The sequence below is a fragment of the Ischnura elegans genome, chromosome 7 (assembly GCF_921293095.1).
Source record: "Ischnura elegans chromosome 7, ioIscEleg1.1, whole genome shotgun sequence".
In the NCBI taxonomy this organism is placed as follows: domain Eukaryota; kingdom Metazoa; phylum Arthropoda; class Insecta; order Odonata; family Coenagrionidae; genus Ischnura; species Ischnura elegans.
In genome coordinates this window covers 84,040,395-84,063,148 of record NC_060252.1, presented here as the reverse complement: position 1 = coordinate 84,063,148, position 22,754 = coordinate 84,040,395, and the positions used below count along the sequence as shown (strand labels likewise).

General features: G+C 38.5%; 1 protein-coding gene across 1 annotated transcript in view; it reads right to left on the bottom strand.

The window, feature by feature from the left end:
• Nucleotides 1-10,186, bottom strand: part of LOC124162340 (4-coumarate--CoA ligase-like 1) — a 34,477-nt gene extending 24,291 nt beyond the window's left edge. The window contains exons 1-2 of the mRNA XM_046538841.1: nucleotides 10,153-10,186; nucleotides 3,071-3,247 (exon numbers count right to left, since the gene is read on the bottom strand). Coding sequence (XP_046394797.1) covers nucleotides 3,071-3,247; nucleotides 10,153-10,155 — 180 coding nt within the window. The 5' untranslated portion in view covers nucleotides 10,156-10,186. The remainder of the gene's footprint in view (nucleotides 1-3,070; nucleotides 3,248-10,152) is intronic.
• Between the last annotated feature and the right edge of the window lie 12,568 nt (nucleotides 10,187-22,754).

Below are 22,754 nucleotides of genomic sequence, written 5' to 3'. Positions count from 1 at the left end.
ATGAAGATTCTAGTGATTCCTAGGCAACGTGTTCAGGGATTGAGTAAGAAGGTATTTCGAATGGAAATTATTCTAGGGATCTTGTGCGACCTCTTCCCTTTCGTGACGGTCACTAGCGTAAGTGAATACTGGCGCTAAAGTGCTTGATTCCTATCGCGGGGTTTTGTAACTTACAATTGGATAAAATCTGCATTGGGTGTGAGTGAACTATGCGTGTGTGTGTTCGTTTGTTTTCTTTTCTAATATCGTTGTATTGTGCTCATTGAATCACTTCTTTGCCTTTCTTCCAAACAATCCCTTCCTTACCCAATACCTTAACTTGAACATGGAATAGAATGGCCTGGGGAGTTGACTACCTTACAACGCTTGGGGGTAATTTACTGTGGTTGAAAAACGGTGCATTATCAACCTGAAGATTATTTGTAATTTTGATTCCTACTGTCATCAGCCATCCAAGGTTCAAATTTCGTTGCACAAATTTTCTCCATCCTGAATAAGTCTTCAACATTTATTATAACTTGGAAAAAAGCACACTTGAGTATTTCCTAATATGCCATTGAAAAGATATAAATTTGGTAGGTGTCATCATCACGAACCTAAATTCAACAGCCCTAGAAGGAATATTACAAAAGATGATCCTCAAGTAAGCCACTAAATGTTTTTTCAACCTCCGCGCATTTAAATAGGTTTACGAAAGTCGCCACTCGCATCGCTAGCGGACAGAGTGATCCGATTTTCACGGGCAAAATAAGGTATAATTACCAATTTTAACCGAAATTTATATACAAGGTGATGTAATACATCAAATTCATAAAATCTCTCTGCTATTCCTCGCAATTGCAGACATTGTACTGCAAAATATTGGAAAAAAGTGGATCGCATTGCATTAATCAGGTACATTAAAGTACAGCAGGTAGATTAAAGCGCCGCGGACATTTTTGAAAACCGATTAAAATGCGACCGACTAATAGGTAGTTTTGCCAAATGTCAGCAGTGAAAAACCAAAAAGCTAATATCCCGTCTTACTTCACCGATCGAATTGCTGATAAATTGCGCATGCATATCTTTCAGTATTTTAAGTATTTCAATTAGAAAATACTCTCATTCTGGTTTATTTTCAATACAAATAAAAATACATGACATAGCTCGTTCGAAAATACAAAATATGAAATAAAAATTTATTTGAAATAGGTATTTAAAATACATGTACTTGAAATTTGCCCAACTCTGCTGCAAGATAGTTTCCTTCATCAAAGAAAACGAAAGGCATAGATTGCGATTCGTTACCCACCATTAGTGTATTCATAATATATAAATTATTTGGTTTTAGAAATCCCAGTTTAGAAGAATGTTAATGGTCAATTTTAACCTCATTTAAAAAAAGGCCAGATTGGCGCCAATGAGTTGCCACTCCACGTGACGTCACATGGACCTAGATTCTGTACGAGTATATAGGAGTTTTACATCATCTGAGATTACCAATGCATGCATGAGGCACAGAGCTCAGGGAAACATCTCTTAATAATCACCTATTAAAGTTGCCTATGGTCGGAGAGTTTCCTTCGTTTGATAAGGTATTAATAATCCTTATTTATGCCAAGCACTACCTGCTAGCAGCCTGCAGAGCTGCGGCGCACATATCCTCGCCCCAAGGTCACCTCACACGGCGGCAGCGGGAACCAGAATGACGTCGCACGGGCTTTTCCCAGCATTCATACTTGGCCGTCGCGTTTTCGCGCGCTTGAAAATTTCCACTTTTCATTTAATCGCGAAAAATAGATATCGTCATTTAAAAATCTAAAAGCGTGAAATGCGTACTCCAGGAGTAATAATATTTCGATTTAGGCAATAAAAAATAATGGGAAACCACTCTATTCTTATGTTTTCTGAGGCGAGAAAACCGAAAATAAAACTTTTTTTTACGAAAATTCAACCGTTGACCCAGTGAGGTCACAGTCAAGGTTATAAGGGTGGCAAAAAGAATAGCATACCAACAAAGGTGTCGATACATGGTTTTTAAATGGTGCCCCAGTCAATATATTGTCCTAATACCCGTATATTATCCACTAATTGACCTCTAAGGTTCATGCAGAGGTAAAGTTCATAGGTAAACGTCGGTTAACTTTTCATTTGATCGCGAAAAATAGATATCGTCATTTAAAAATCTAAGAGCGTGAAATACGTACTCCGGGAGTTATAATCTTTCGATTTAGGCAATTATAAAAATGAGAAACCACCCTATTCTCTTGGTGAAAACGTTTTTACTGAGGAATGCATTCACACGACGTTTTTGATCTACTCACGAACGAAAACACATAACGGTCAATGCTGTGGAGCGGGGTATAGGAGCTGATCGTTAGCTGATCCCGCGCGCGGTTAACATAAATCGATTTTTCCACTCTGTTACATACACATATCACGACTCCTTTGTTTCATTGCCTTAAAATTCTGCCGATTGACCATGAATTTCAACTTTCCCACTTCTCTTGGTGCTATCCTTTCCGAGCAAGGCCGTAGCCAGGGGGGGGATCAAGGGGGATTTTACACCCCCCCCCCCCGAAATGAAAAAAATTAAATAGATACTTTATTGGTTTGTTGCTCACACGACGATATTATATAGCGGCGCACGGACATCTAGCAGTCCAATGCGACTTACGTCAATAATTATCTGAGCGAATTTGTAGGTGCACTGTGCGTAGTTGTAGTGCAGTGTGTGAAATAATAGTGCTGTGAATTAGTAGAGAGGTGAGTGACTTATGAGCTTCCTGAGGGACCGCAGAATTGACATCAACACTGAGGAGTTAATTCATTTGGTCGCTGCAAAAAAAAGCTAGAAGGCTAAATTCAATTTTATAATAATATTTTTATATTTTCCTTTAAGGGTTTATAATAAATATGTATATTTTATGTTTGTCTACTATTCCATAACCCCCCCGAAAATATTTTCTGGCTACGGCCTTGTTCCCGAGGAACGCTGGGTTGCCTGCTAGTAATCCATAGCCATAATCCTTCGTTTTTTTCTGTTGGACTACATCAGTAAGAATAATACTATGTTGGCGAGAATACTTACCGCAGCCACTCTGTCGGCAAGTAGCTTCTGATTTTTCCTCAGACATTCAAGAATGAAGGCAGGGTATGACACATCAGGTATTACTAGATCCTTCATCGTCTCCACATATGGGCACCTAATTATTGACATTTCCTCGTCTTTGGTTCCCATTGTACGTGCGTATGCTTTCACTGTCCCCTGGAAATGAAGATAAAATTGCCTTACGATTGTATATTTACATACATACTCCTCGAAGAGACAGCAAATTTCTGTAGGGATAAGGAATTTCAGTCCATCATAATTGATATCTTCTAAACCCCATGTTATGTGTCACGAGTCATTTGTTTGAATAGGATCATATTAACCTAAATGGTCTATGGCGCGCTCATTAACGATATGGAGGTCACTGACTTAACGACTTGACACAAAAAAAGTTTATTCACGCCGAGGGAAGTTGGCTCGTGGTGATGAAATTATATTTGGTGGTCATATTTAATGAGATATTTATAATGTTTTGAAAAAATTATAATTTTTTGTGACTAGCATTGTACTTAAATTGATGGATGATGGCTTCCACACAGGTGTTAACCACTGAAGTTACCGAAAGATCCTTTATTATTTTGTTACCAAAGTTGTAAATTTGAGACAGTTTGGAGTAATACGTTTATTAATATTTATTTATAAAATAAGGATAGCCTACCTTACGAATTAATAATAGGACGATAGAGTCATTCGGATTTGCAATGGTAAAACAGCAAAGAAGGTAGCTTGAGCGAATGAGGGAAACAATATGTAGGTCAACCTCCTCCAATATAATACTCCCCGGAAGTCCAGTCTTAGTTTTTAAAATGCTAAGATGATCACCATGCGGAGTGAGATGCACTCAGAACATGGTTCCTTGCAGCAGGAAAACTGAAGGAATACTGCCATCCATTATAAATTAAGGAAGTTTCACTGTAACTGAAGTGAGGATCGATAAAAATTGATAGAATGGAGCGGCAGTATATTTCTATCGTAGAAAGTCAAATAATCCCAATATATATGTTGTGGAAGTATTTGTCAAGTCATATTTATGAAGTCATGCGAGTAATTATTACTTTAAACCTACCTTTGGGAATACACGTGGGAAATATATGCGGCAGAGCCCTGATAAGCTAAGATTCGTCAAGCGAATTATGGGATGGGAGGTAGGTTTGCGGTTACGAGTGCCTCGCGTCACGTATATCCATGACGCGTCGACGGCTAAGTACATTAGCACCTCAAGCAATGTAATTGCCACAATATGATAAATTACATTCCCAATTTAACAGGGCAGCAATTGAAGATTACGGACATAAGTTTTTTTAAACATTATATCGGTGGCTAAGTTCTAACAACACGTACTTATCTCAAATTCGGCCGGTTTGAAACAGGCATCTTAAACAAAGCGTAATAACACTTAAAAAATAAAAAACATGCAAAAAACAACCCTTTTTCTGCAAATGAATGCTTCTTTTTCAATTTTATGAACTTTTAGTTTTTAATTTCAGCGTGCAAGTAACAAATATTAATCGTTTTTTTTTTGCTCTCCTCAAAATCTACTATTTTTGAGATACATGTTGTCAGAACTTAGCCATCGATATTGTATTTATAGGGCCAGTTTTGCTAAGGAAAATGTCGACACGGCTTAAGCGATAAGGTTCATTGCCCAGAATGTATTCTAGGCTTTCCCCGGCGTCTTGCCTGTCACGCGCAAGCGGGTACTCGCCACTCTCAGTCAGGAAGTGTCTCCAAGTGATAGGGCAGTCACAATAACCACATCGATGCGGGAAGAGTGAAGAGATATAAGTGGGTCAGGGTGCTGTGTCCGATTCTCAATCTTGCAATGATGACCTCCTCCCTACGACTTCTGCCGACAGAAGAGGGCCACACTCACGTGTCCATTAATTACGTGAGGTGATTTGCCGATTTTTAGACCCCCCCCCCCCTTTTTGTGAGATATGGTGATATTTGGCTCGACCCCCTCCCACTAATCTCACTTGAGATTGTTCAAAATGCGTATTTTCAGTGTAAATAATTTAATCATTCGGCCACCATGAGGGAGGTAGGTAGCGTGACGCAACCGTGAAATGGACGGTAGGGGAGCCAATATCTCTTACACTGATTGTGAGCTCCTTACCTCAACTCAATGACTAGCTACGTGCGTGGGTACATTGTTGATATCGCTAGAAGCGATCAGTCGGTCAAGGTCAGTTTAAAGAAATTGGATGCATGCGAACTAGATTTTTCCACCCTTTGAAACCATGTTTTTTACGTACAATCCTATACTCGGCAATAATTATTCCCTTCCCATTATTACAGATGAGAATAATATAATAGTTATGCCGGCAGAGACCATTATTTACATTAATCTATGCTTCATTGCGTTGGATTTGCTATTGCTTGTTACATTACTTTTACTTGAAATTAGTCAAGACTATTATTTAAGGCCGTAATTTTACACTGATTCATTCGAAGAAAAATGCGTGATACTTGTCAAGACTCCCCCCTCCCCCACGTGAGATTGGGTGTGAATCGGCTTGAACCCCACTCTCTAATCACATGCGAGATTGTTCAAAATACGTAATTTCAGTGTAAATATATCAGCCTATGCGTTCATCATGTTGGATTTGTCTTTGATTTCTAAATTATTTTTATTTAAGATTCCTTAAGACTAGTATTTAAGATTATTAAGACCGTAATTTTACACTGTTTCCTTCGAAAAAATTAAATGATACTAGTAAGGACTCCCCTTTCCTCCACGTGAGATTGAGTGACATTCGGCTTGAACCCCTCCCCCTAAAAGCCTCACATAATTAATGGATGCCTCCTAACCGGTTTGATAACTTGCAATTTGTTATTTGTCACGTTTCTCTATACGTCACTCCAATGCCGTAGTAGGTACAATTCTATAGAAAGCAGTGAGTGTGTCCCGATAAGGTACAAGTGCCAAAGCGTGTTCCGGCAGCGTGAGTGCCGCTTTTGCAGCTGCATCTGCCTTTTCATTTCCCGCTGTTCCCACGTGCCCTGGAACCCATAGGAATGACACTTCACGCCCCCGTTTAGAGAGATCATCAAGGGGGAATTGAATATATCTTGCATACTAGGGTGCATTGAGAAAATAGTGGAGATGGATTGTGGCACGGTCATCGAGTCGGTGCATGCCATGGTAGGGTGACATTTGTCAGCGACCATCTCCAGGGCCATCTTAACCCTCAACTGCATGATTTTCTAAATGCGCGCCAAAAATATTTTTCGCAAAGTAGTATATCCGGAAACGCTTCAATTACTACATTTTGATAACTTCTCTGCTATTTCTTAAGTTTAAAGGAAACATTTCAATTCACATAGGATAAACTATGATTATAGATTACTTTAAGGGGATCGGGTTGGTGTGGTTGCTAGAGTGTTGGCTTCCCACGCGAAGGGCCCGGGTTCAAATCCCGGCAGCGGCAGAGAATTTTCAGAGACTACCCGATCCCTGCTTGAATGTTGTGTGGAGGATATTTCAAGCGCAACACTCCGTCCGTCGGATGGGACGTTAAGCCGTGGTCCCCTTGGCGCCTTTCGTAAAGAGCAGGCTAATGCCGACGCCAGATTTCTCTCCACCCTTCGTTACCTACCCTTTCCTCATGGCGCAAATGACCACAGCTGTCGGTCGCCTCCTCCAAATACCATACCATACCATAGATAACTTTAATTATTTTTTTCCTTATCTTGACCTCGTTTAATTCATGTGAAAATAGTTCTTGGAGTGTAGGTCAACGTCTGTTATGCAATAAAGTTTTAGCCAACGTTTCTGTTTATTTAAAACTATCATCAAGGCATAAATTTGTACATATTTATTTATATCAATAAATAAATATGTACAAATTTATTTATGTTATGATATATATTTATTTATGTTATTTTTGTATTTATGTTATGATATATATTTATTTATGTTATATATTGTTAATTTATTTATGTTATGTTATGTTTATGATATAAATAAATATGTACAAATTTGTACATATTTATTTATATCAATAAATAAATATGTACAAATTTATTTATGTTATGATATATATTTATTTATGTTATTTTTGTATTTATGTTATGATATATATTTATTTATGTTATATATTGTTAATTTATTTATGTTATGTTATGTTTATGATATAAATAAATATGTACAAATTTGTACATATTTATTTATATCAATAAATAAATATGTACAAATATTTATTTATAATATATTTACAATAAATAAATATGTACAAAAATTTATTTATATCAATAAATATGCACAAAGTTATGCCCTGATGATAGTTTTAAATAAACAGAAACGTTGGCTATAACTTTTTTGCATAACCTACACTCCAAGAACTATTTTAGCATAGATAACTTTTACATTAAATGGATATGTGTCACAGATTCACCAATATTCCTCAAAAGGTTTTCACTTCAATTATTCATTGAAAACTTCTCATTGGCACCGGTACTTTTACTAACAACATATATAGATATCACTCGGGTAAATCCTCTTACTCGTTTCTCATGCGGGGAGCTGACTTCCTTCAACAAAATTAGAAGCTGATCACCTTTGGCACCTACTGACTGCTTCGAGAACCACATAGTTTAACGACAGGTTGTATCATATCTGATGCACGATGCGGTAGAGATGAAGAATTGTGCCCTTCAGAAATAACCGACAATGAGTGTAGTGTATCAGATATGAAACAAAATTCAGTGAAGGGTTAGTGGCGATGAGCTCCTTAATAGCGATGTGAAATGGTCCTCGGACGAATAAGTGAAATAGAAGTGCTACTTCGCACTCGTCAGGCTGCTCCTCGAATACCCGACAAGCAAATGGGAAACGCCGCAGAAAGATTTAAAAGGGTGAACTCAGTGGCGTAGCCAGAAAATTCGTTGGGGGGGGGGGGGGGGGGAAGGGGAAGGTCCAAAACCAGGGGGGAACTTTTTTTAAAAACAAGTGACTAAGTAATGGGTTTTTAAATTATTTAACACTTTTCATAATCGAAAAATTTTGTTGAATAAGACCATTTGTTGAATAAATATTTTGTAAATTCATTATTTTTTAATATTTCGTTTCCTTATATGAAAGAAAATAATTGTGGTTTCATATTTCAGGGGGGGGTCGGACCCCTTGGATCCCCCTGGCTACGCTACAGTGTCACCTAAATAAAATACAAAGGGAACTTGCGAGATTGGTCATAAACAGCTATGAGCAAAGAGACCGGGTCACACAGCTTTTACGTGCATCGAGCTGGGAGCTGCTAGAGATTCGGAGTCTGCGTGTTACGCTGAGATAGCTCGAGCAACGAAGAACAAATACTTTGAATAGCAAAATGTGAAAACATCATCTCAATGACCCCCTCGTATTTCCAGGCTCGACATGTAAGATAAAATAAGACAGATATTTTCCGAACTTAAATGTATAGGAGTTCTTTCTCCCCGAAAGTACTGGAGGAATTTAGTAAATGCTAACGTTGATTAGTGTCTTGCACTGTAGGTCTTTACGAATAAAATGCAAATTTTTTTCCAACGTTTCGGTATATTTTTACACCTTCATCAGAGCTAAGGATGAATATAATTACATTATTTTAAAACGTAAAGGTATGAAATGCCACTACATTTTTTTACAGTAATAAAATAAAAAAGATAAAGAATGCAATGCAAATTAATTTAAAAAGAAATACAATCATTTTGTATGCATTGTGAAATGTGTAGTTTTTATTTTTTTAAGTATGTTAAAATTCTTGTCCCTTTTTCAATTAATTTTCAATTGAATTCTCTATCTCTTTCATTTCATAATTGTAAAAAAACACAGTAATAACCTCTAATACCTTTGCGTTGAAAATTAATGTAATCATATTCACTCATTTGCCTGATGAACGCATAAAAATATACCAAAGCGTTGGAAACAGATTTGAATTTTATTCTTAAAGTGAAATGGTTTGAGGCGTTACTTGATGGAACTCCTTCATGACTGTCAGGTGAGAATAAAACTTTGCTAGTTCCACGATAATTTATTCTCTTCCGACCGGTTGCGATCGAAAAGATAATACTGTATTGAAACCGGCCGCAAGTGAGTAAATTGCTGATAAACTAGCTGAGTTTTATTCTTAAAGACCTACAACCTACTCACAGATATAAATCAACGTTAAAAATTTGAGGTCAACAGAAAGAAAAAAACTCAATAAATGTAAAGACGAACTTTTTCTGACAAATCTCTCACTCCTCGTACCTTTCTTTTAATCATCTGGTGTCTTATTTAGAGGCAGCTTGCGAGATTATGTTACGTATTTTACAACACACGAAATATCCTATCGGTGCCAAGAATATTTTTCTCATCACACATTGCGTAAAAATCGTGTCATCAGTATTGACTTCAATATTCATTAATGTTGCGTGATCGTCACGTGGTGGCGAGAAATTCATGTAGAATCGTTCGCCCTTTTTAACACGGATCAAAATGTGGTTCTTCTCTATTTCACGTTCTATTTCTTTCTCCGTCCTATGGACCTTAAAAGGCATTCGTAAACACTCAGAGGGTTCCCTTCCGAGTTAGAATTTCCAATCACTGCTTTAGGACGACAGTGATCTGCGATAAAAATACCACCTGCTGTTGAACTATAGAAGCTTTCACAAGTATTTTTCTGCGGTAATAGGCAAAACCATAATTCGGAGAGCTTATCCGCGACTCTTATGCAGCACTTCTCGAACTACCAAATGGTAAACATGAAGGGTTCATGAAGTAAGATCTGATGCTCTCCCGACGAATATATTCGAAAAAGGCTATTCGGGCTTCCAGCTGGGTGGTCTCTCTCCATTCAACCAAGGGAAATTCTCATGACCAAGTGAAAATTCTATGCTGCGAGACTAAATTCTGGGAAAAACTGATTAAGAAATCCATCGAGATCCGGCTGACAAGTAACATCCTCCACCGTGACGCCGGGTATTCACTAAGTAATGTATGGAAACCGGCACTTTGGAAAATAAGATTGACTGCCTCCCGGCTAATCACGTTAGACCTTCCGACCGATGAAGACTATATAAGCTGGCAAACTTCATCCACTCACCATTAGGCCTGATGATGGAACCCGACTCGCGTTCCGAAACGTCGGCAGAATGGAGGGAGACCACCCGACTGGAAGCCCGAATAGCATTTTTCGAATGAAGGTTTCACATTAAAACTTGGCAACAAAATCCTATTCAAAGTCGAACGCCATCCGATAAAATTAAAAGCACTTTCAAGAGTTTTTAGTACGAAATGGACTACTTACAATTCCAACGAGAGACTATCCTCCCTCAGGAGCAACTTGGGAACTGCGATACCGTAGAAGCTCTCTCATCCAACTGCGATTTTTTTTCTTTCCGATCGCCATCTATTCGAAGGACGAACTCCAATTCGTTCACGGCCACCGTAGGAAGCGTGGCGCAACCGTGAAATAGACGGTAGAGGAGCCAGTATCTCTTACACTGATTGCGAGCTCCTTGCCGCAACTTAATGACTAGCTACGTGCGTCGGTGCGTTGTTGTTGTCGCTAGGAACGATTAGTCGGTCAAGGTCAATTTAAAGAAATTGGGTGGATGTGAACTAGATTGTTGCACTCATTGAAAGCACCAGTTTCTTTTCTTACAATCGTATACATCGGCGTTTGGTGTACTTAAAAACGTATTTTATTATAATTATTCCGTTTCAATTCTTACTAGATGAGAATAAAATAATCGATACGCCGGTAGAGACCATTATTTATCAATGGGGGTGTTAGCATTGCGTGATCACCACAGAACATAACTACGACTTCCGATGTTATTCTGAATATTTAGTGACATCCGTTTAAACAGTTAAATATTCTGTAATCGAAATTATTCGACATTGCTCAATTGATAGATCCTGGACCTGAAGGCAAACATTTACGCAGAAGCAATATTACATTTACATATCTACATAATACCCTCAGAGCCACCTCTGGGTGTTTTGCAATGGTGACTAATCACCAGCATGCAAGGGGATTCCCACATTCACACCACACGGTCATAAAAATGTATTACGGATGCTAACAAATTATGCTTTCACATTCATGCAAAGGCAAACCTTGCCAACTACTTATGAAGGAATCCACCTATGAAGGTAGAACATGCAATAAACATACTTTTACAAATACTAGGAAAACTCAGAAACATACATTAAGGAAAAAATAACTTAGTAGGCTACACTACTAGTCTGCTACTAGTCAACTAACCTATTTGTAAGTCCTAACGCTGCCGTTTTTGTCTCTTATCGAATTCGGAAAAATCGACATTCTGAATCTACCTGTTCTACAGTCTATCCCTCTTATTTTATTTTTTTATTTGATCTACCGTAGTATGTTGGCATTCGTAAGATATGGCTAACTTCGTCGGGAAATAAACTACCTAATCTTGAATGTACATAATATATTTGGTCTAGTCTACGGTCTGACATGGATTCCCATCCAAGTTATTCTAAAAAAATTACTGGAATGGTAAATCGTTATATTTCATAAATTTTACTTTTTACGCTCGTTTTTTTATGGACATCATTGTTACAGTGATGTGATTGCGTTTCATATTTTTTATAATGATGCGGGAGTTGGAGTTCGTTTCCTTAGCACTCTCATAGTTTCTGGTCTGACCGCGTGTCGTTGGCCTTTGTGCTTGGCCTGTGTCCGGCAAGAGAGCCTGTGTCTTATTAACCCATTAATGCCCAATGAAATTTTTTTTTACAATTTTCACTAAATTTTAGTATTTGTCTCTCCATAGGTACCTTGTTTAGGGAAAAATAATTTAAAAAATCATATGCTTGTGGAACACTGTTTTTTATGCTGGCAACTGAAGTTGCCACTGGGCAGTGGCCGTGTATTTTCGTTTACCCTGAGACATCATGCTATAATACATAAATAATGGAAAATTATAGGTGAAAAGTTTTAAAATAGGGTGATTAATGAATATTTAATGAAAATTAGACAGTACCTACTGAGTTTCATACAAAGTATTTTATTTTTACTTCAAGTCACAGGAATTATTACATTGTTTTTATTGGCCAATCTCATCAATGAAATGCCTCGAAACACTCCGGATGGAGGGCACTCTGGCATTTTTTACACATATATATTGTACGGTTACCACACACCTTGCACCTTCTATACTTTGTTTCACCTCGAACAATGATGTGGTCAGTTTTGTCACTGCGAAGGTCTTCCATTGGACCACGTGAATGCGACTGTCTTTCCTTGCCGCCATAATGCCCCAATATGTATGTAACTATTTCCCTTCGAAACTGTAGAAGGGGTATATTGTGCCCCAGTTTTCTGTATAGCAGCCATCCCTGAGTGCACGATGCATCAAGTCCCCAAGCAAAAAATGCCCACCACCACTTTTTGGTCCTTATATTTGTGCGATACTTCGCAACAAATTGATCGTGCAAGTCCACGCCACCCATATTCTCATTATACTCGGAGATAATGGTTGGCATTGGAAGAGATATTCTCTTCTTTTCAATGGAAGAATATCTTTTCACCTGCTTTGTGCCTATTTCAGAAATGCAGTTAGTCATTGCAGTGACCACAGCATTGTCATTCCACCTTGCTATTAGCAATGTACCATTCGATGTATATTCAAAATCACCCCTCTTCTTTTTACTGAAAAGATTTTTTTCAGTCAGTTGATATATTTTTTTCACCCTATTTTCTCGAAGAGTTCCTGTTCCTCCTAAGCCTTTTTCTGATAAGCATGTAAGGAGCTTTTCGGAAGTGAAAAAATTATCAAAATACAGTTTTGTGCCCTGCCGTAAAGCAATTTTTTCGCACAAGCCCAGGACAACATCCGCTCCCTGACCTAGGTTCGTTTTCGGAAGGCGTGTATGAGATCCAGCATAAGGCTCTGCATGAAAAACATATCCAGAGGGATCAGCTATAGTCCATAATTTGAATCCGAACCGAATAGGTTTTCCACGGATGAACTGTTTGGATCCGTGCCTGCCGTAATAAGGTATCATAGTCTCATCAACAGAGCATCTGTCTCCTGGAAGTATTGCTTTGAAGTTTTTGTTTAGAAGTTCAAAATAAGGCCGAATTTTGAACAGACGGTCGGACCCATCTATCATGCTATTGTCAGCTAGGTGTAGGAACTTGAGAATCATTTCAAATCTATTTCTGGCCATGGCATTTTGAACAATTTCTACCCCACAATCACTGTCTTTACTCCAATATAGTCTTTTATTGGGTAACGTATGATAACCTGACAAAAGCAAAATACCCACTACGCAGTACATCTCCTCTCGACTGACATCATAATTATGCAAACCCTTCGAACCTGCATAAATACAAGATTGTTGTAACAACAGGTCGAAAATATCAGGGCTAAAGAACACGGAAAAGCAATCAAAAGCACTCTTCACTGACTGACCGAAGAAGTCTTCTGAAGTGGGCCCCAGCATTGGGAGAAGAGGAGGGAAATGAAAGTGTACCTTCTTTGGATTGTACTTCCAAGGGCTCTCTTCAAAGACTGTGCGATCAGTTTTCCTACGTCGTTTAGGGCACTTGGGCGTATCGAATGAAGTAGATGGGTCGTTGTCTTTTTCGTCTAGATCATTTGAATCTTCCGTGACCGCCGCATTAGCCAAAATCACCCGTGGAAGATGCGTTGGATCGCCTGTCACCTCCCCATCTGACACATCGGAATCTTCATCGGTGACGACATCAGGTCCTTCCATAGGTGGCATAAATAAAATTGTCTTTTGCCCCAAATCTTTGTCCGAGGATTCCAGCAAGTCAATGAGCTCATTCACCGAATACGTCTGAGAAGACCTGGTGTGGTAATTAGAAAAAAATTAAAAATGACCGTATAAAGTAATATTATCCCATTAAAAGTCATCATGATACATTGTGGTACTTACATTTCAATATTTGTCGACAGAAAAAAATCTCACCGGCGAAATCACGCTACCCACCAAGAGACACGACGAATGCCCAGTGGCAACTTCAGTTGCCAGCAAAGTTCCACAGTGTATAAATCACAAGCGCAATACCCAAACACCGATATTTTTTCACAGTGGCATCACACATATATTACGCATGCGCAAACCACAACAGCGTTGAGAAATATGCACAATGTATCACGAGAAGCACGAGTGAACACTACAATGTCAACCTCCGAAATGACCACTTGTGTACCCTTCGCAGTCTCTCCCTCATAGATACCGTAAGCTTTTATGGCAGGGTAAAAGTTTGACCTTGCTCAACAAAAAAGAGGGTAGAGAGCATAGAGAAGAAAGAATTGGGAACGTGCGACGAATATTGCTGGAGAAAATAATTTTCAAAAACGAGCAAAAATTTTGGCAACTCAGGTTGCCAATGGGCACTAATGGGTTAAGGCTAGGATGAGTGCTGCACGCCTGCTGTGGGATCACCCCGTGCCACCCAGGGGCGGAGCTAGGAATTAAGGCTGGGGTGGGGTGGGGTTAGGTGCAACTAATACCGGTGCGTGTGGGAGTATGGAATACCCCCCAGGATAAGCGGTAGGTGCGAGATTAATAAATTTCGGAATTTTAAGATAAATGGTTCAAAATGGTGAGTTTTACGGCTTTCTGAGGGATAATTTATTAAACCTCACACTATTCTATTAATAATATCAATCCAATTAAGTAAAATGGATTAAACCTAAAAATTTCTCTGAGCTCTGGGGGGGGTTTTATCCCCCAAACCCCCCCCACCCTTGATGCGCCACTGGTGCCACTCACCCCGGTGTTGACTTGCACGTTACCTCGTAGATGCAGAAGACAGCGGTTGAGAAGTTATGAGTAGAATCAATCGAAATCTGGAGCTTCCCACAGCATAAGACAAGAGAGTTTTACACCATGGAAGATCTTGGCTTATATTAATATTGCCACGTGTTTGGAACTGAACCACAGGTTCCCAGTTTCTTTTTTTAGACACGGAATTTCGACACCAACGAAAGCAAGAGTCCTCTTTCCCTACTCGATCCCGTGCCAAGATTCGATGCTTTGGATGTTGAATGCTGTTTCTCTAGCACAATCGTCGTGTTGGCTTGCAACAGATCAAGCACAACCCATGGCACAAGTTCAGTGTCAGAGAAGGAAGTCATTGCCATCATCTGTCATGCCCGTCAACATTTTTTCCTACAGTTTTATTCCGATTCAATTTTAAATTTCTTCCATTCCTAATTGTTTTATTAAAATATATTTTTCGAATACGGAGTTGAAAATTGTATCAGTTTTATCTATGCGTAATATAAGCATTTTAAGTTTTATCTTGTTCGTCTCAGCTACTGAACTATGACATTTATAATTGTATATATTAACGTACGTTGGCTAAATGTATTGTCTTTAGTTTTCTGATATCCGAAATCAACCCATTAAACGCGATTCTCGTTCGTAGTAAGGACATTAATAAGTTTATTACTTTATTACTCCATTCAACAAACTACATTTCATTATCAAATGTAATTTGTTGTAAATAATACTCCAGTGAATAATAAAAATAATACTCTGAACGCATGACGAGTTTCAATTTATTAACATATCCACATAAATACCATTACAGTACCGTATATTGTAGGCCATATCGTACAATAACTCAATACATCCTTCTCAACTTCCTCGCAAAAAGTCGAAAAAATGTAGTTTTGGCCAGCTGATTTCGGTTTGGGACCACTGTACGCCTATTTTCCGATTTTTTCAAATGGAAGTTCAGAGCTTGTGGAGGGGTGTCTATTAAGGGTGTGCGAAAAGTAACCTTTTGTTGTTACTCGAGTACCGGAATAATTAATTGGAAACTCACGTGATTACTCAAGTATTCTCATGATTACCAAAATATCAATTTGAGAACACAAATTACTAAATGCTTGTTCGTGCCCATCAACTTAATTGTAAGAGAGGACTGCATAGTCCTAAATTCGATTGACAAATAAAGAGGACATTATTATTTTTAAATTTTATTCTCCAAACAATTATTATTAAATATTATTCTCACGAAGAAATACAAGTATCATGATTTTAATAAATCTAATGATATGTATTTTGATTATTTTTCCATTCCCCACGCTAATACCTAAATTGAGAGTTTCAATGTGGACCTCAGCGTCTGGTTGCTACTCAGCCACTGTGAGTGTTCTTCACTCTGAACTCGCAAGAGGTGTGCGGGTATCGCAATTAATACTAGCCGCTGGTGATCGCAACAATGTGACGAATCATGTGACCACAGCATCAGCTCACCGCTGTAATTTGTGTTTCAAGTAAAGAGGAATACGGAAGAAAAAAATCCAAGATAACTTGTTTTCACCAGTTAGTAAAACATTTTATGTTTTAACATTTTATATTTAAGAACCATTATTACTACCACATGGAATGTGAGACTCGGCGTCATTCGACTCTTGAGTCCTGGCAACCACGAGCAGCCTTCATTAATCCTTAACATCATGATGATCCAGATTTTGAATAAAAACATGGAACTAGGCACTTAATCTGTTTTTGTATTAAATATTAGTATCAGAATTTAAACCATAGTATAAGTATAAGTACTTTATAAGGAGGCAATTTTGAAAAGAAAAAAAATCGTATTCATATTCGCAGGTATGAATTGAATAAAAATTCGAGTTATTTTATAAGGTAAAACTTAATATCCTTGCTGACTTATCTACCTTTGCTTTGGCTACTAGAGGCACATAGAGGAAAAATCATTGCTAAATAAATTCCTTTATTCTTGAAAATATTTCGAATGAAAATTCGGGGTGATTGCAATAACTACGCTATGTTGTCGTTCGCATCGTAAAGTTAACCTATAAGATTCAAATTGTGCCCTGCATTATATTATTGACAAAATGTTAACGTGTCATGAGGGTAGTCGGACAGGCAATTTAAGTTTTCTGCTCGTTTGTCAACAAGCACACTCGCACAATTCCTATCTCCAATAGGAAAGGTTTTCATAATTGCAGCAGAATCAGATCCTTTATTCATGTTTTAAATAATCGTGTATTAATAAATTTAGAGTTATTCCTGGTGGAAATTATTACAGAAAATCTAGGAATTCAATAGATATCATTATGGCTTTCAAATCGGGGAAGATGAAAAATAACTCATAATAAAAATCATGCGCTGTAAAAGTCAAATGGCGATTTCCTCCTATTTTTTTGCCAAAAGATATTTGTCGATATTTGGAAATACCATTTCAAATGTATATTATTTAGATGGTGCTCCCGTGCCTGTTAAGATTTTGTCGGAGTGTCTATGACCTAAGGTAGGCGCAGGCTATGACGAATGGCGTCGTATGAAAAGGCCTGCATACGCAGCAAACGTTTGATTACAGAGGGATGTGTAAACATGATAAATCTAGATTTATTGGTGTCCCTTAATAACAGGGCGAGCTTGGGTGAGGGACCCTAATACATAATCTATCAACCATCGATTGAATTATGACGTCTAATCGTAGCAATTAATTATCCGTCACCGGGTCCCATACGCTAAAAGGTGAGGATACTGGCGGAAGCGAATGCTTCGCTTATTCGACGCATAAAAATACGTGAACCTGGGTGACACACTTACTTCCTTGCCTGTTGTCCATTACGCTCATGAGATTGAAGAAAAGTGACAGTAGTTGATATGTCTTGAGCCGAAACAGGTTTTCATTATATTTTTCGAAAGTCGTCATCGCCAGGGAAGTCGTTCTGGAAGGAGAGCGTTTTGAAATACGACGAATCGAATTGAGCAATTTCCCGATTAGAGTCACTATATGAGTTTGAATTCCAGAAAAGCCATACATTATCAACTCATATAGATTCCACCGCAGTGAAATTTGACGATTTTTGAATTTTTTTGGCGGACACATTCGACAAAGTTGCGACTTCCATTCACTTTACTTAGCTTGGATTCGAAAACCGATATCCTAATTACCAGCCATATTTCCCACTAGTCATTTTATTTTTATTAACTGATTGTAGTTTTCCCAACAGAGGGAAAACTCAATTCTTGCAAACTATATAAACATTGTAAACCGTCTTCTAAGATCTTTTATAAACGTACGCGTGGGTATACAGTCCTGGTCATTGTAATGCATCAATTACATCGTGTTTAGTCATTTGAATCCATAAATAACATCGGAGCTTAAAAAAAAATTTTTCTTACTGGAAAAGGATAAAGTTCACTGCAATGTTCATTGTATCTCTCACACATTGTATGTAATGGCAAATTTATGAAACTGTTTAGTTATCTTTCGCAACAATGCCAGGAGGATGTTTGGCGGTTTTATGACGATGAGAATGTCATATTCAGTTTTAACACTGGGGCCTCATATTGATCATCACAATGACCAGTGGTTGTATACCTATAAATGTTTCTGTAAATCCTATTATTTTCCTTTCCGTTTCATATTCTCACCGTCAATGTCTAGCACTTAGTCTGTTGAGCACTTAGTCGTTGCTCTGGTTGTAAATTAGTAATTATGGAAAAACAGTTTAAACATGACTATAAGTCATTTAAATGTGTGTGTACTGAGGATAGATGGCACCTTTTAGAGAATCTTTGATAGTGTTCCTTAACCAAGAGCATACCACTAAGGATGAATGTTTTTATTCTGGTATTTGCCAATTTATTATTCTTCGAAATGAAAGGGCCGATGAACAAGTTTTCAGATATATTTGCATATAATAAAATAAGGATGGTAAGGTCTCATCATTTATGCCGTACATGGGATTACATAAACAGACTGTCTCTTTATTGTGTTTCATTTTTGACCTTTATTTTAGTCATCTCTCCTCAAGTTATATTCATTTTGTTAAGTTTGAGAAAAATATACAACTCTGACGTTTTGACCTCAAAATATTGGTCTTAATTAAAATTTAAAATTTTCGTTACGGAATTTCAATGTTAAAACATTACAGATAGAGAAAAGTCTGAATTCCATTGACAAAGATGTCAATTCTTAGGATTTCGGACCCGAGAAAGAACACTTCCATGTACGAAAATTCAATCGCTGACCCAGTAAGGTCACGGTGAAGCTCATATGGGTGGAAAAAAGAATAGCATACCAGCAAATGAGTCTTTGAAAAAATATTAGAAAATTATTAAATTATTATAGAAACTAGTGGTATTAATTCGAGGATTTTGTGGATTTATTAATTAATTTGTCGCTAAGTCACTCTGTGGCAATGGATAGAGCAAGGTTATATAATAAGCGTCTCTCGAAGTTGATTAATGTCTGAATTTTCGTTTTCGGCGAAGTGTATTTTTTTAGAAGGAAATTAATCTAGGGTACCTACACTAGAAAAAAGTTGAAAATACAAATCGCATCTTACATTGTCTCATTTAGTTTGTCTTATGCATCAATAGAGTGTGATTCTCTGCATTATTCAAGGCAAAGCTCTTATTTAGGCATTATAATGTGAAAATAAGCTTTTCCATGCAAAAAATATAAATTTACTCTTTTTGGGTTCCCGAGAAATCGTATTATGAGGAATATAGCACCAGTATTTACAAAACAAGAAATTTTATCTTATTGTCTCATATGGATAATTCGGTCCCTGGAATGAGGGTGTACAAAAGCATTTTAATCTGCCAAGCATTTAAATTGCGAAGCCAATAAGGGTTTCCGGGAAAGATAATTAAGAGTTAAACAGTGAAGGAAATATATTTCCTTTGAATTGTGATATGCTTCGTCGGCAAAGGAAAACGATGGATGCCTGACGATTAGGAGACATCCTGTTCTTATTAACTTTGCTGATCTTGAATTAGTTACATTTTTTTATAATTTTGGTGCCAGAAATAAGCAAATATAATGTTTGTAAGCGTTTTGTTAATGAAGTCTTTGGACTTAAGGTTTTTGCGTCTCTGTGTATTTAAGACTTAAGTCCAGGAAACATGGAGTGAACTAATGCACTTATTCTTTGATATTTCGATAACATCTCTCCACTAACACCTTCTACAGATAGCTAGTATCAAGACACAAATAAATGGATAAAAAGCTGGGGCAAATCTCCCTGTATATCTGCCGAAATGCAGACAGCTGAATCATGGCTCAGTTGACCGCTGACAAAACTAAGATTTTCTGTTTAAAACATAAGTTTGAAGAAAAGCTAAACCAAGGAGAAAACCACTCTTTAATTTGTATGACGTAACTTATAATGACAAATGATAATGCATTCAAGGTGAGAGACAATATAAAATCAGTGCCAACTCGAATTTTGATGAAGTTACCTGGAGCTATGAGTGTCGGAATTAAATGTGAGAGAATGCACGGCTGTACATTTCTTGCTTAGGACGTCAAATAATCCCCGCGTTTATATCATCGATTGAATCAACGAGTTGGTATTAGATTCAGTGAAATATATGGACATTATGACCACTCAAAATCTATCATGGGAAACTCAGGCCCATTACTAGGTCGGGACGGAGGGGGCACGTGCCCCAGACGGCAGATTTCAAGGGGCGGCAAAATTTGAAAAGTTCATTTTTTTTATTCTACCTCACTAAAATCCTATTCCATCCTAATTCGTCCTTATTAAAATGTTTGACGGTTTTATTAATTCATATATAATTAAACAATAATATTAATAAAAACCCTTTATAGTGTGACGGTCCATTCCACCTCGCCGCTATCTGTGGTGGCCGCGGCGAAGGCGGGGGAACCGACAACACTTGTGGAGGGTCCTCGGCAACAGGGTGGGACGTTTCGTCCCCACGACGACCTACAACCCGCCCCTATATTGACAAACCCCGAAGAATTCCTCCTTTATTGGTGGGTCGTTTTCTCATTTATCGAAGGATTTGAGATCGGGAAATGGGTTAGGAAACGATATCAAGGGGGAGGTAATCGGGAACAACGCAGCCCCAGCTCCCCAGCTGACGCCCCAAATAACCACACGTACTCGAGTTTAGTTCAATTTCACATATATATATATTGCACTGGTTAAATTTACAATTCCAATGAAAATGACCCTTGGCACAAAAAATACTAGAATAATCCTAGTGAGGGATGTGATGGGTGATCAATATTACGGATGATGTACGTGAAACATAAATGAATTAAATTTTAGCAACACACAATGATTTAACAATGAATTTACAGTACTCGTGGATCAATTACCCTTCTAGCGTAAGTGAATATTAGGCAGATATGAGTCAAATACAGTTCATTAGAGCACTGAATTGATTATGAATTGCTGAAGGCGATGGAGTCCTTTGAATTACTTAGCGATTGTGGTGAGAAAAGGGAAGTTGTCTAATTGTCCAGTTATACAGTGGGAAGTAATCACTGGGGATACTTGGAGGGCGATTATACGGCGTTTTCTGGGGGGGGTTTATATGGCAGGGCGACACAAGTTTGTGTGGCCGATACACACCCACTGCCTCGTCGCTCGTAACTTCTCGCTCCTCCTCTGCAGGCTTAAGTTGGGCAGGATTGGTGCTTAAACGCTGGATGCCTCCGTCTCCGTCGTTCCTCCTGCTCGCGAAGGATGCTGTGGCATTCACGCCCGCGGAGCGAAATTTCGACAGATGGCAAGTCCCGCCTCGACTAGGCAGTCCTTGCACTCCGATTAGCACGGCGTTCTCCAATTTGCACCTCAATATGCCCTTTGCCTGGCCCAGCTTTCCCAGCGATGCTCAGCGATGGTTGTCCAAGTCTCACTCGTAAGACAAATTGCTGAATACATTTCGTAAAGTAACTGACAACTATCAGACAACTTTCACCAAATCAATCCCCGGACTCCGCAATACCTCACAACCAGCTAACGCGGCTCCCAAGAAGGAAGAACCCCCCTTTATCACTCCCTTCCACCCGCCTTATATTCACCACTTGCGGGGTGGAGAGGGCACATGACATTGCACAAAAGGACTTATATAAAACAACTCGGCCGGGTCAAGTGGCCGTTACAACATTATATAACCACTTGGTCATTCGACCCAAGATCACCAGAATACCCATTCACACACACACGCATGCCTGGGGGCTGGAACGCTAAGGGTGGTGGGGAAGGGGAAAAGAAAGGAGAAAGACCTAGCTTTGGAAGAATACGCGAGCCCAGGGCGGCCGCCGCCCAACCCCCGGAACAAGACCGTGACGGGCGTGACCGTCACAATAGCAAACGTACGGTGTGTAATTTCAACTACCGCATTTCAAAGAAATAGCCTACGGATATAATATTTTTAGCGATAAATGGAGAGGATCAAAGGGGAGGGGAGCGGCAAACTGATATTTGCCCCCTCTGACCAGTCCTGTTCCGGCCCTGGGGAAACTCATGAAAGGAATATTTTTGGCTGAGCTCTGAATAAGTTAGGATTCGTCGAGCGTGTTGTGGTAAGGTACTCGGAAGAAAAAATGAAAGTGAGGTGATCCTTCGCAGTCGCTCTGGGTCACCTCGAACACGCGGAAAAGACTTGGGATCCGTCACAGAAGTATTTTATTCGTGAGCGAAATAAAATACTAGGGAATGCTGCGCAATCCATCAAAAACTGCCACGAACGTACAGGGACCGTTGAGCGTTTTTACATGAATAGGGTAGTTTCCTTCATCAAAGAAAACGAAAAGCATTGATTCCGATTCGTTACCCACAATTAGTGTATTCATAATATACAAATTATTTAGTTTTAAAATCCCAGTTTAGACGAATGTTAAAGGTCAATTTTAACCTCATTTGAAAAAGGCCAGAT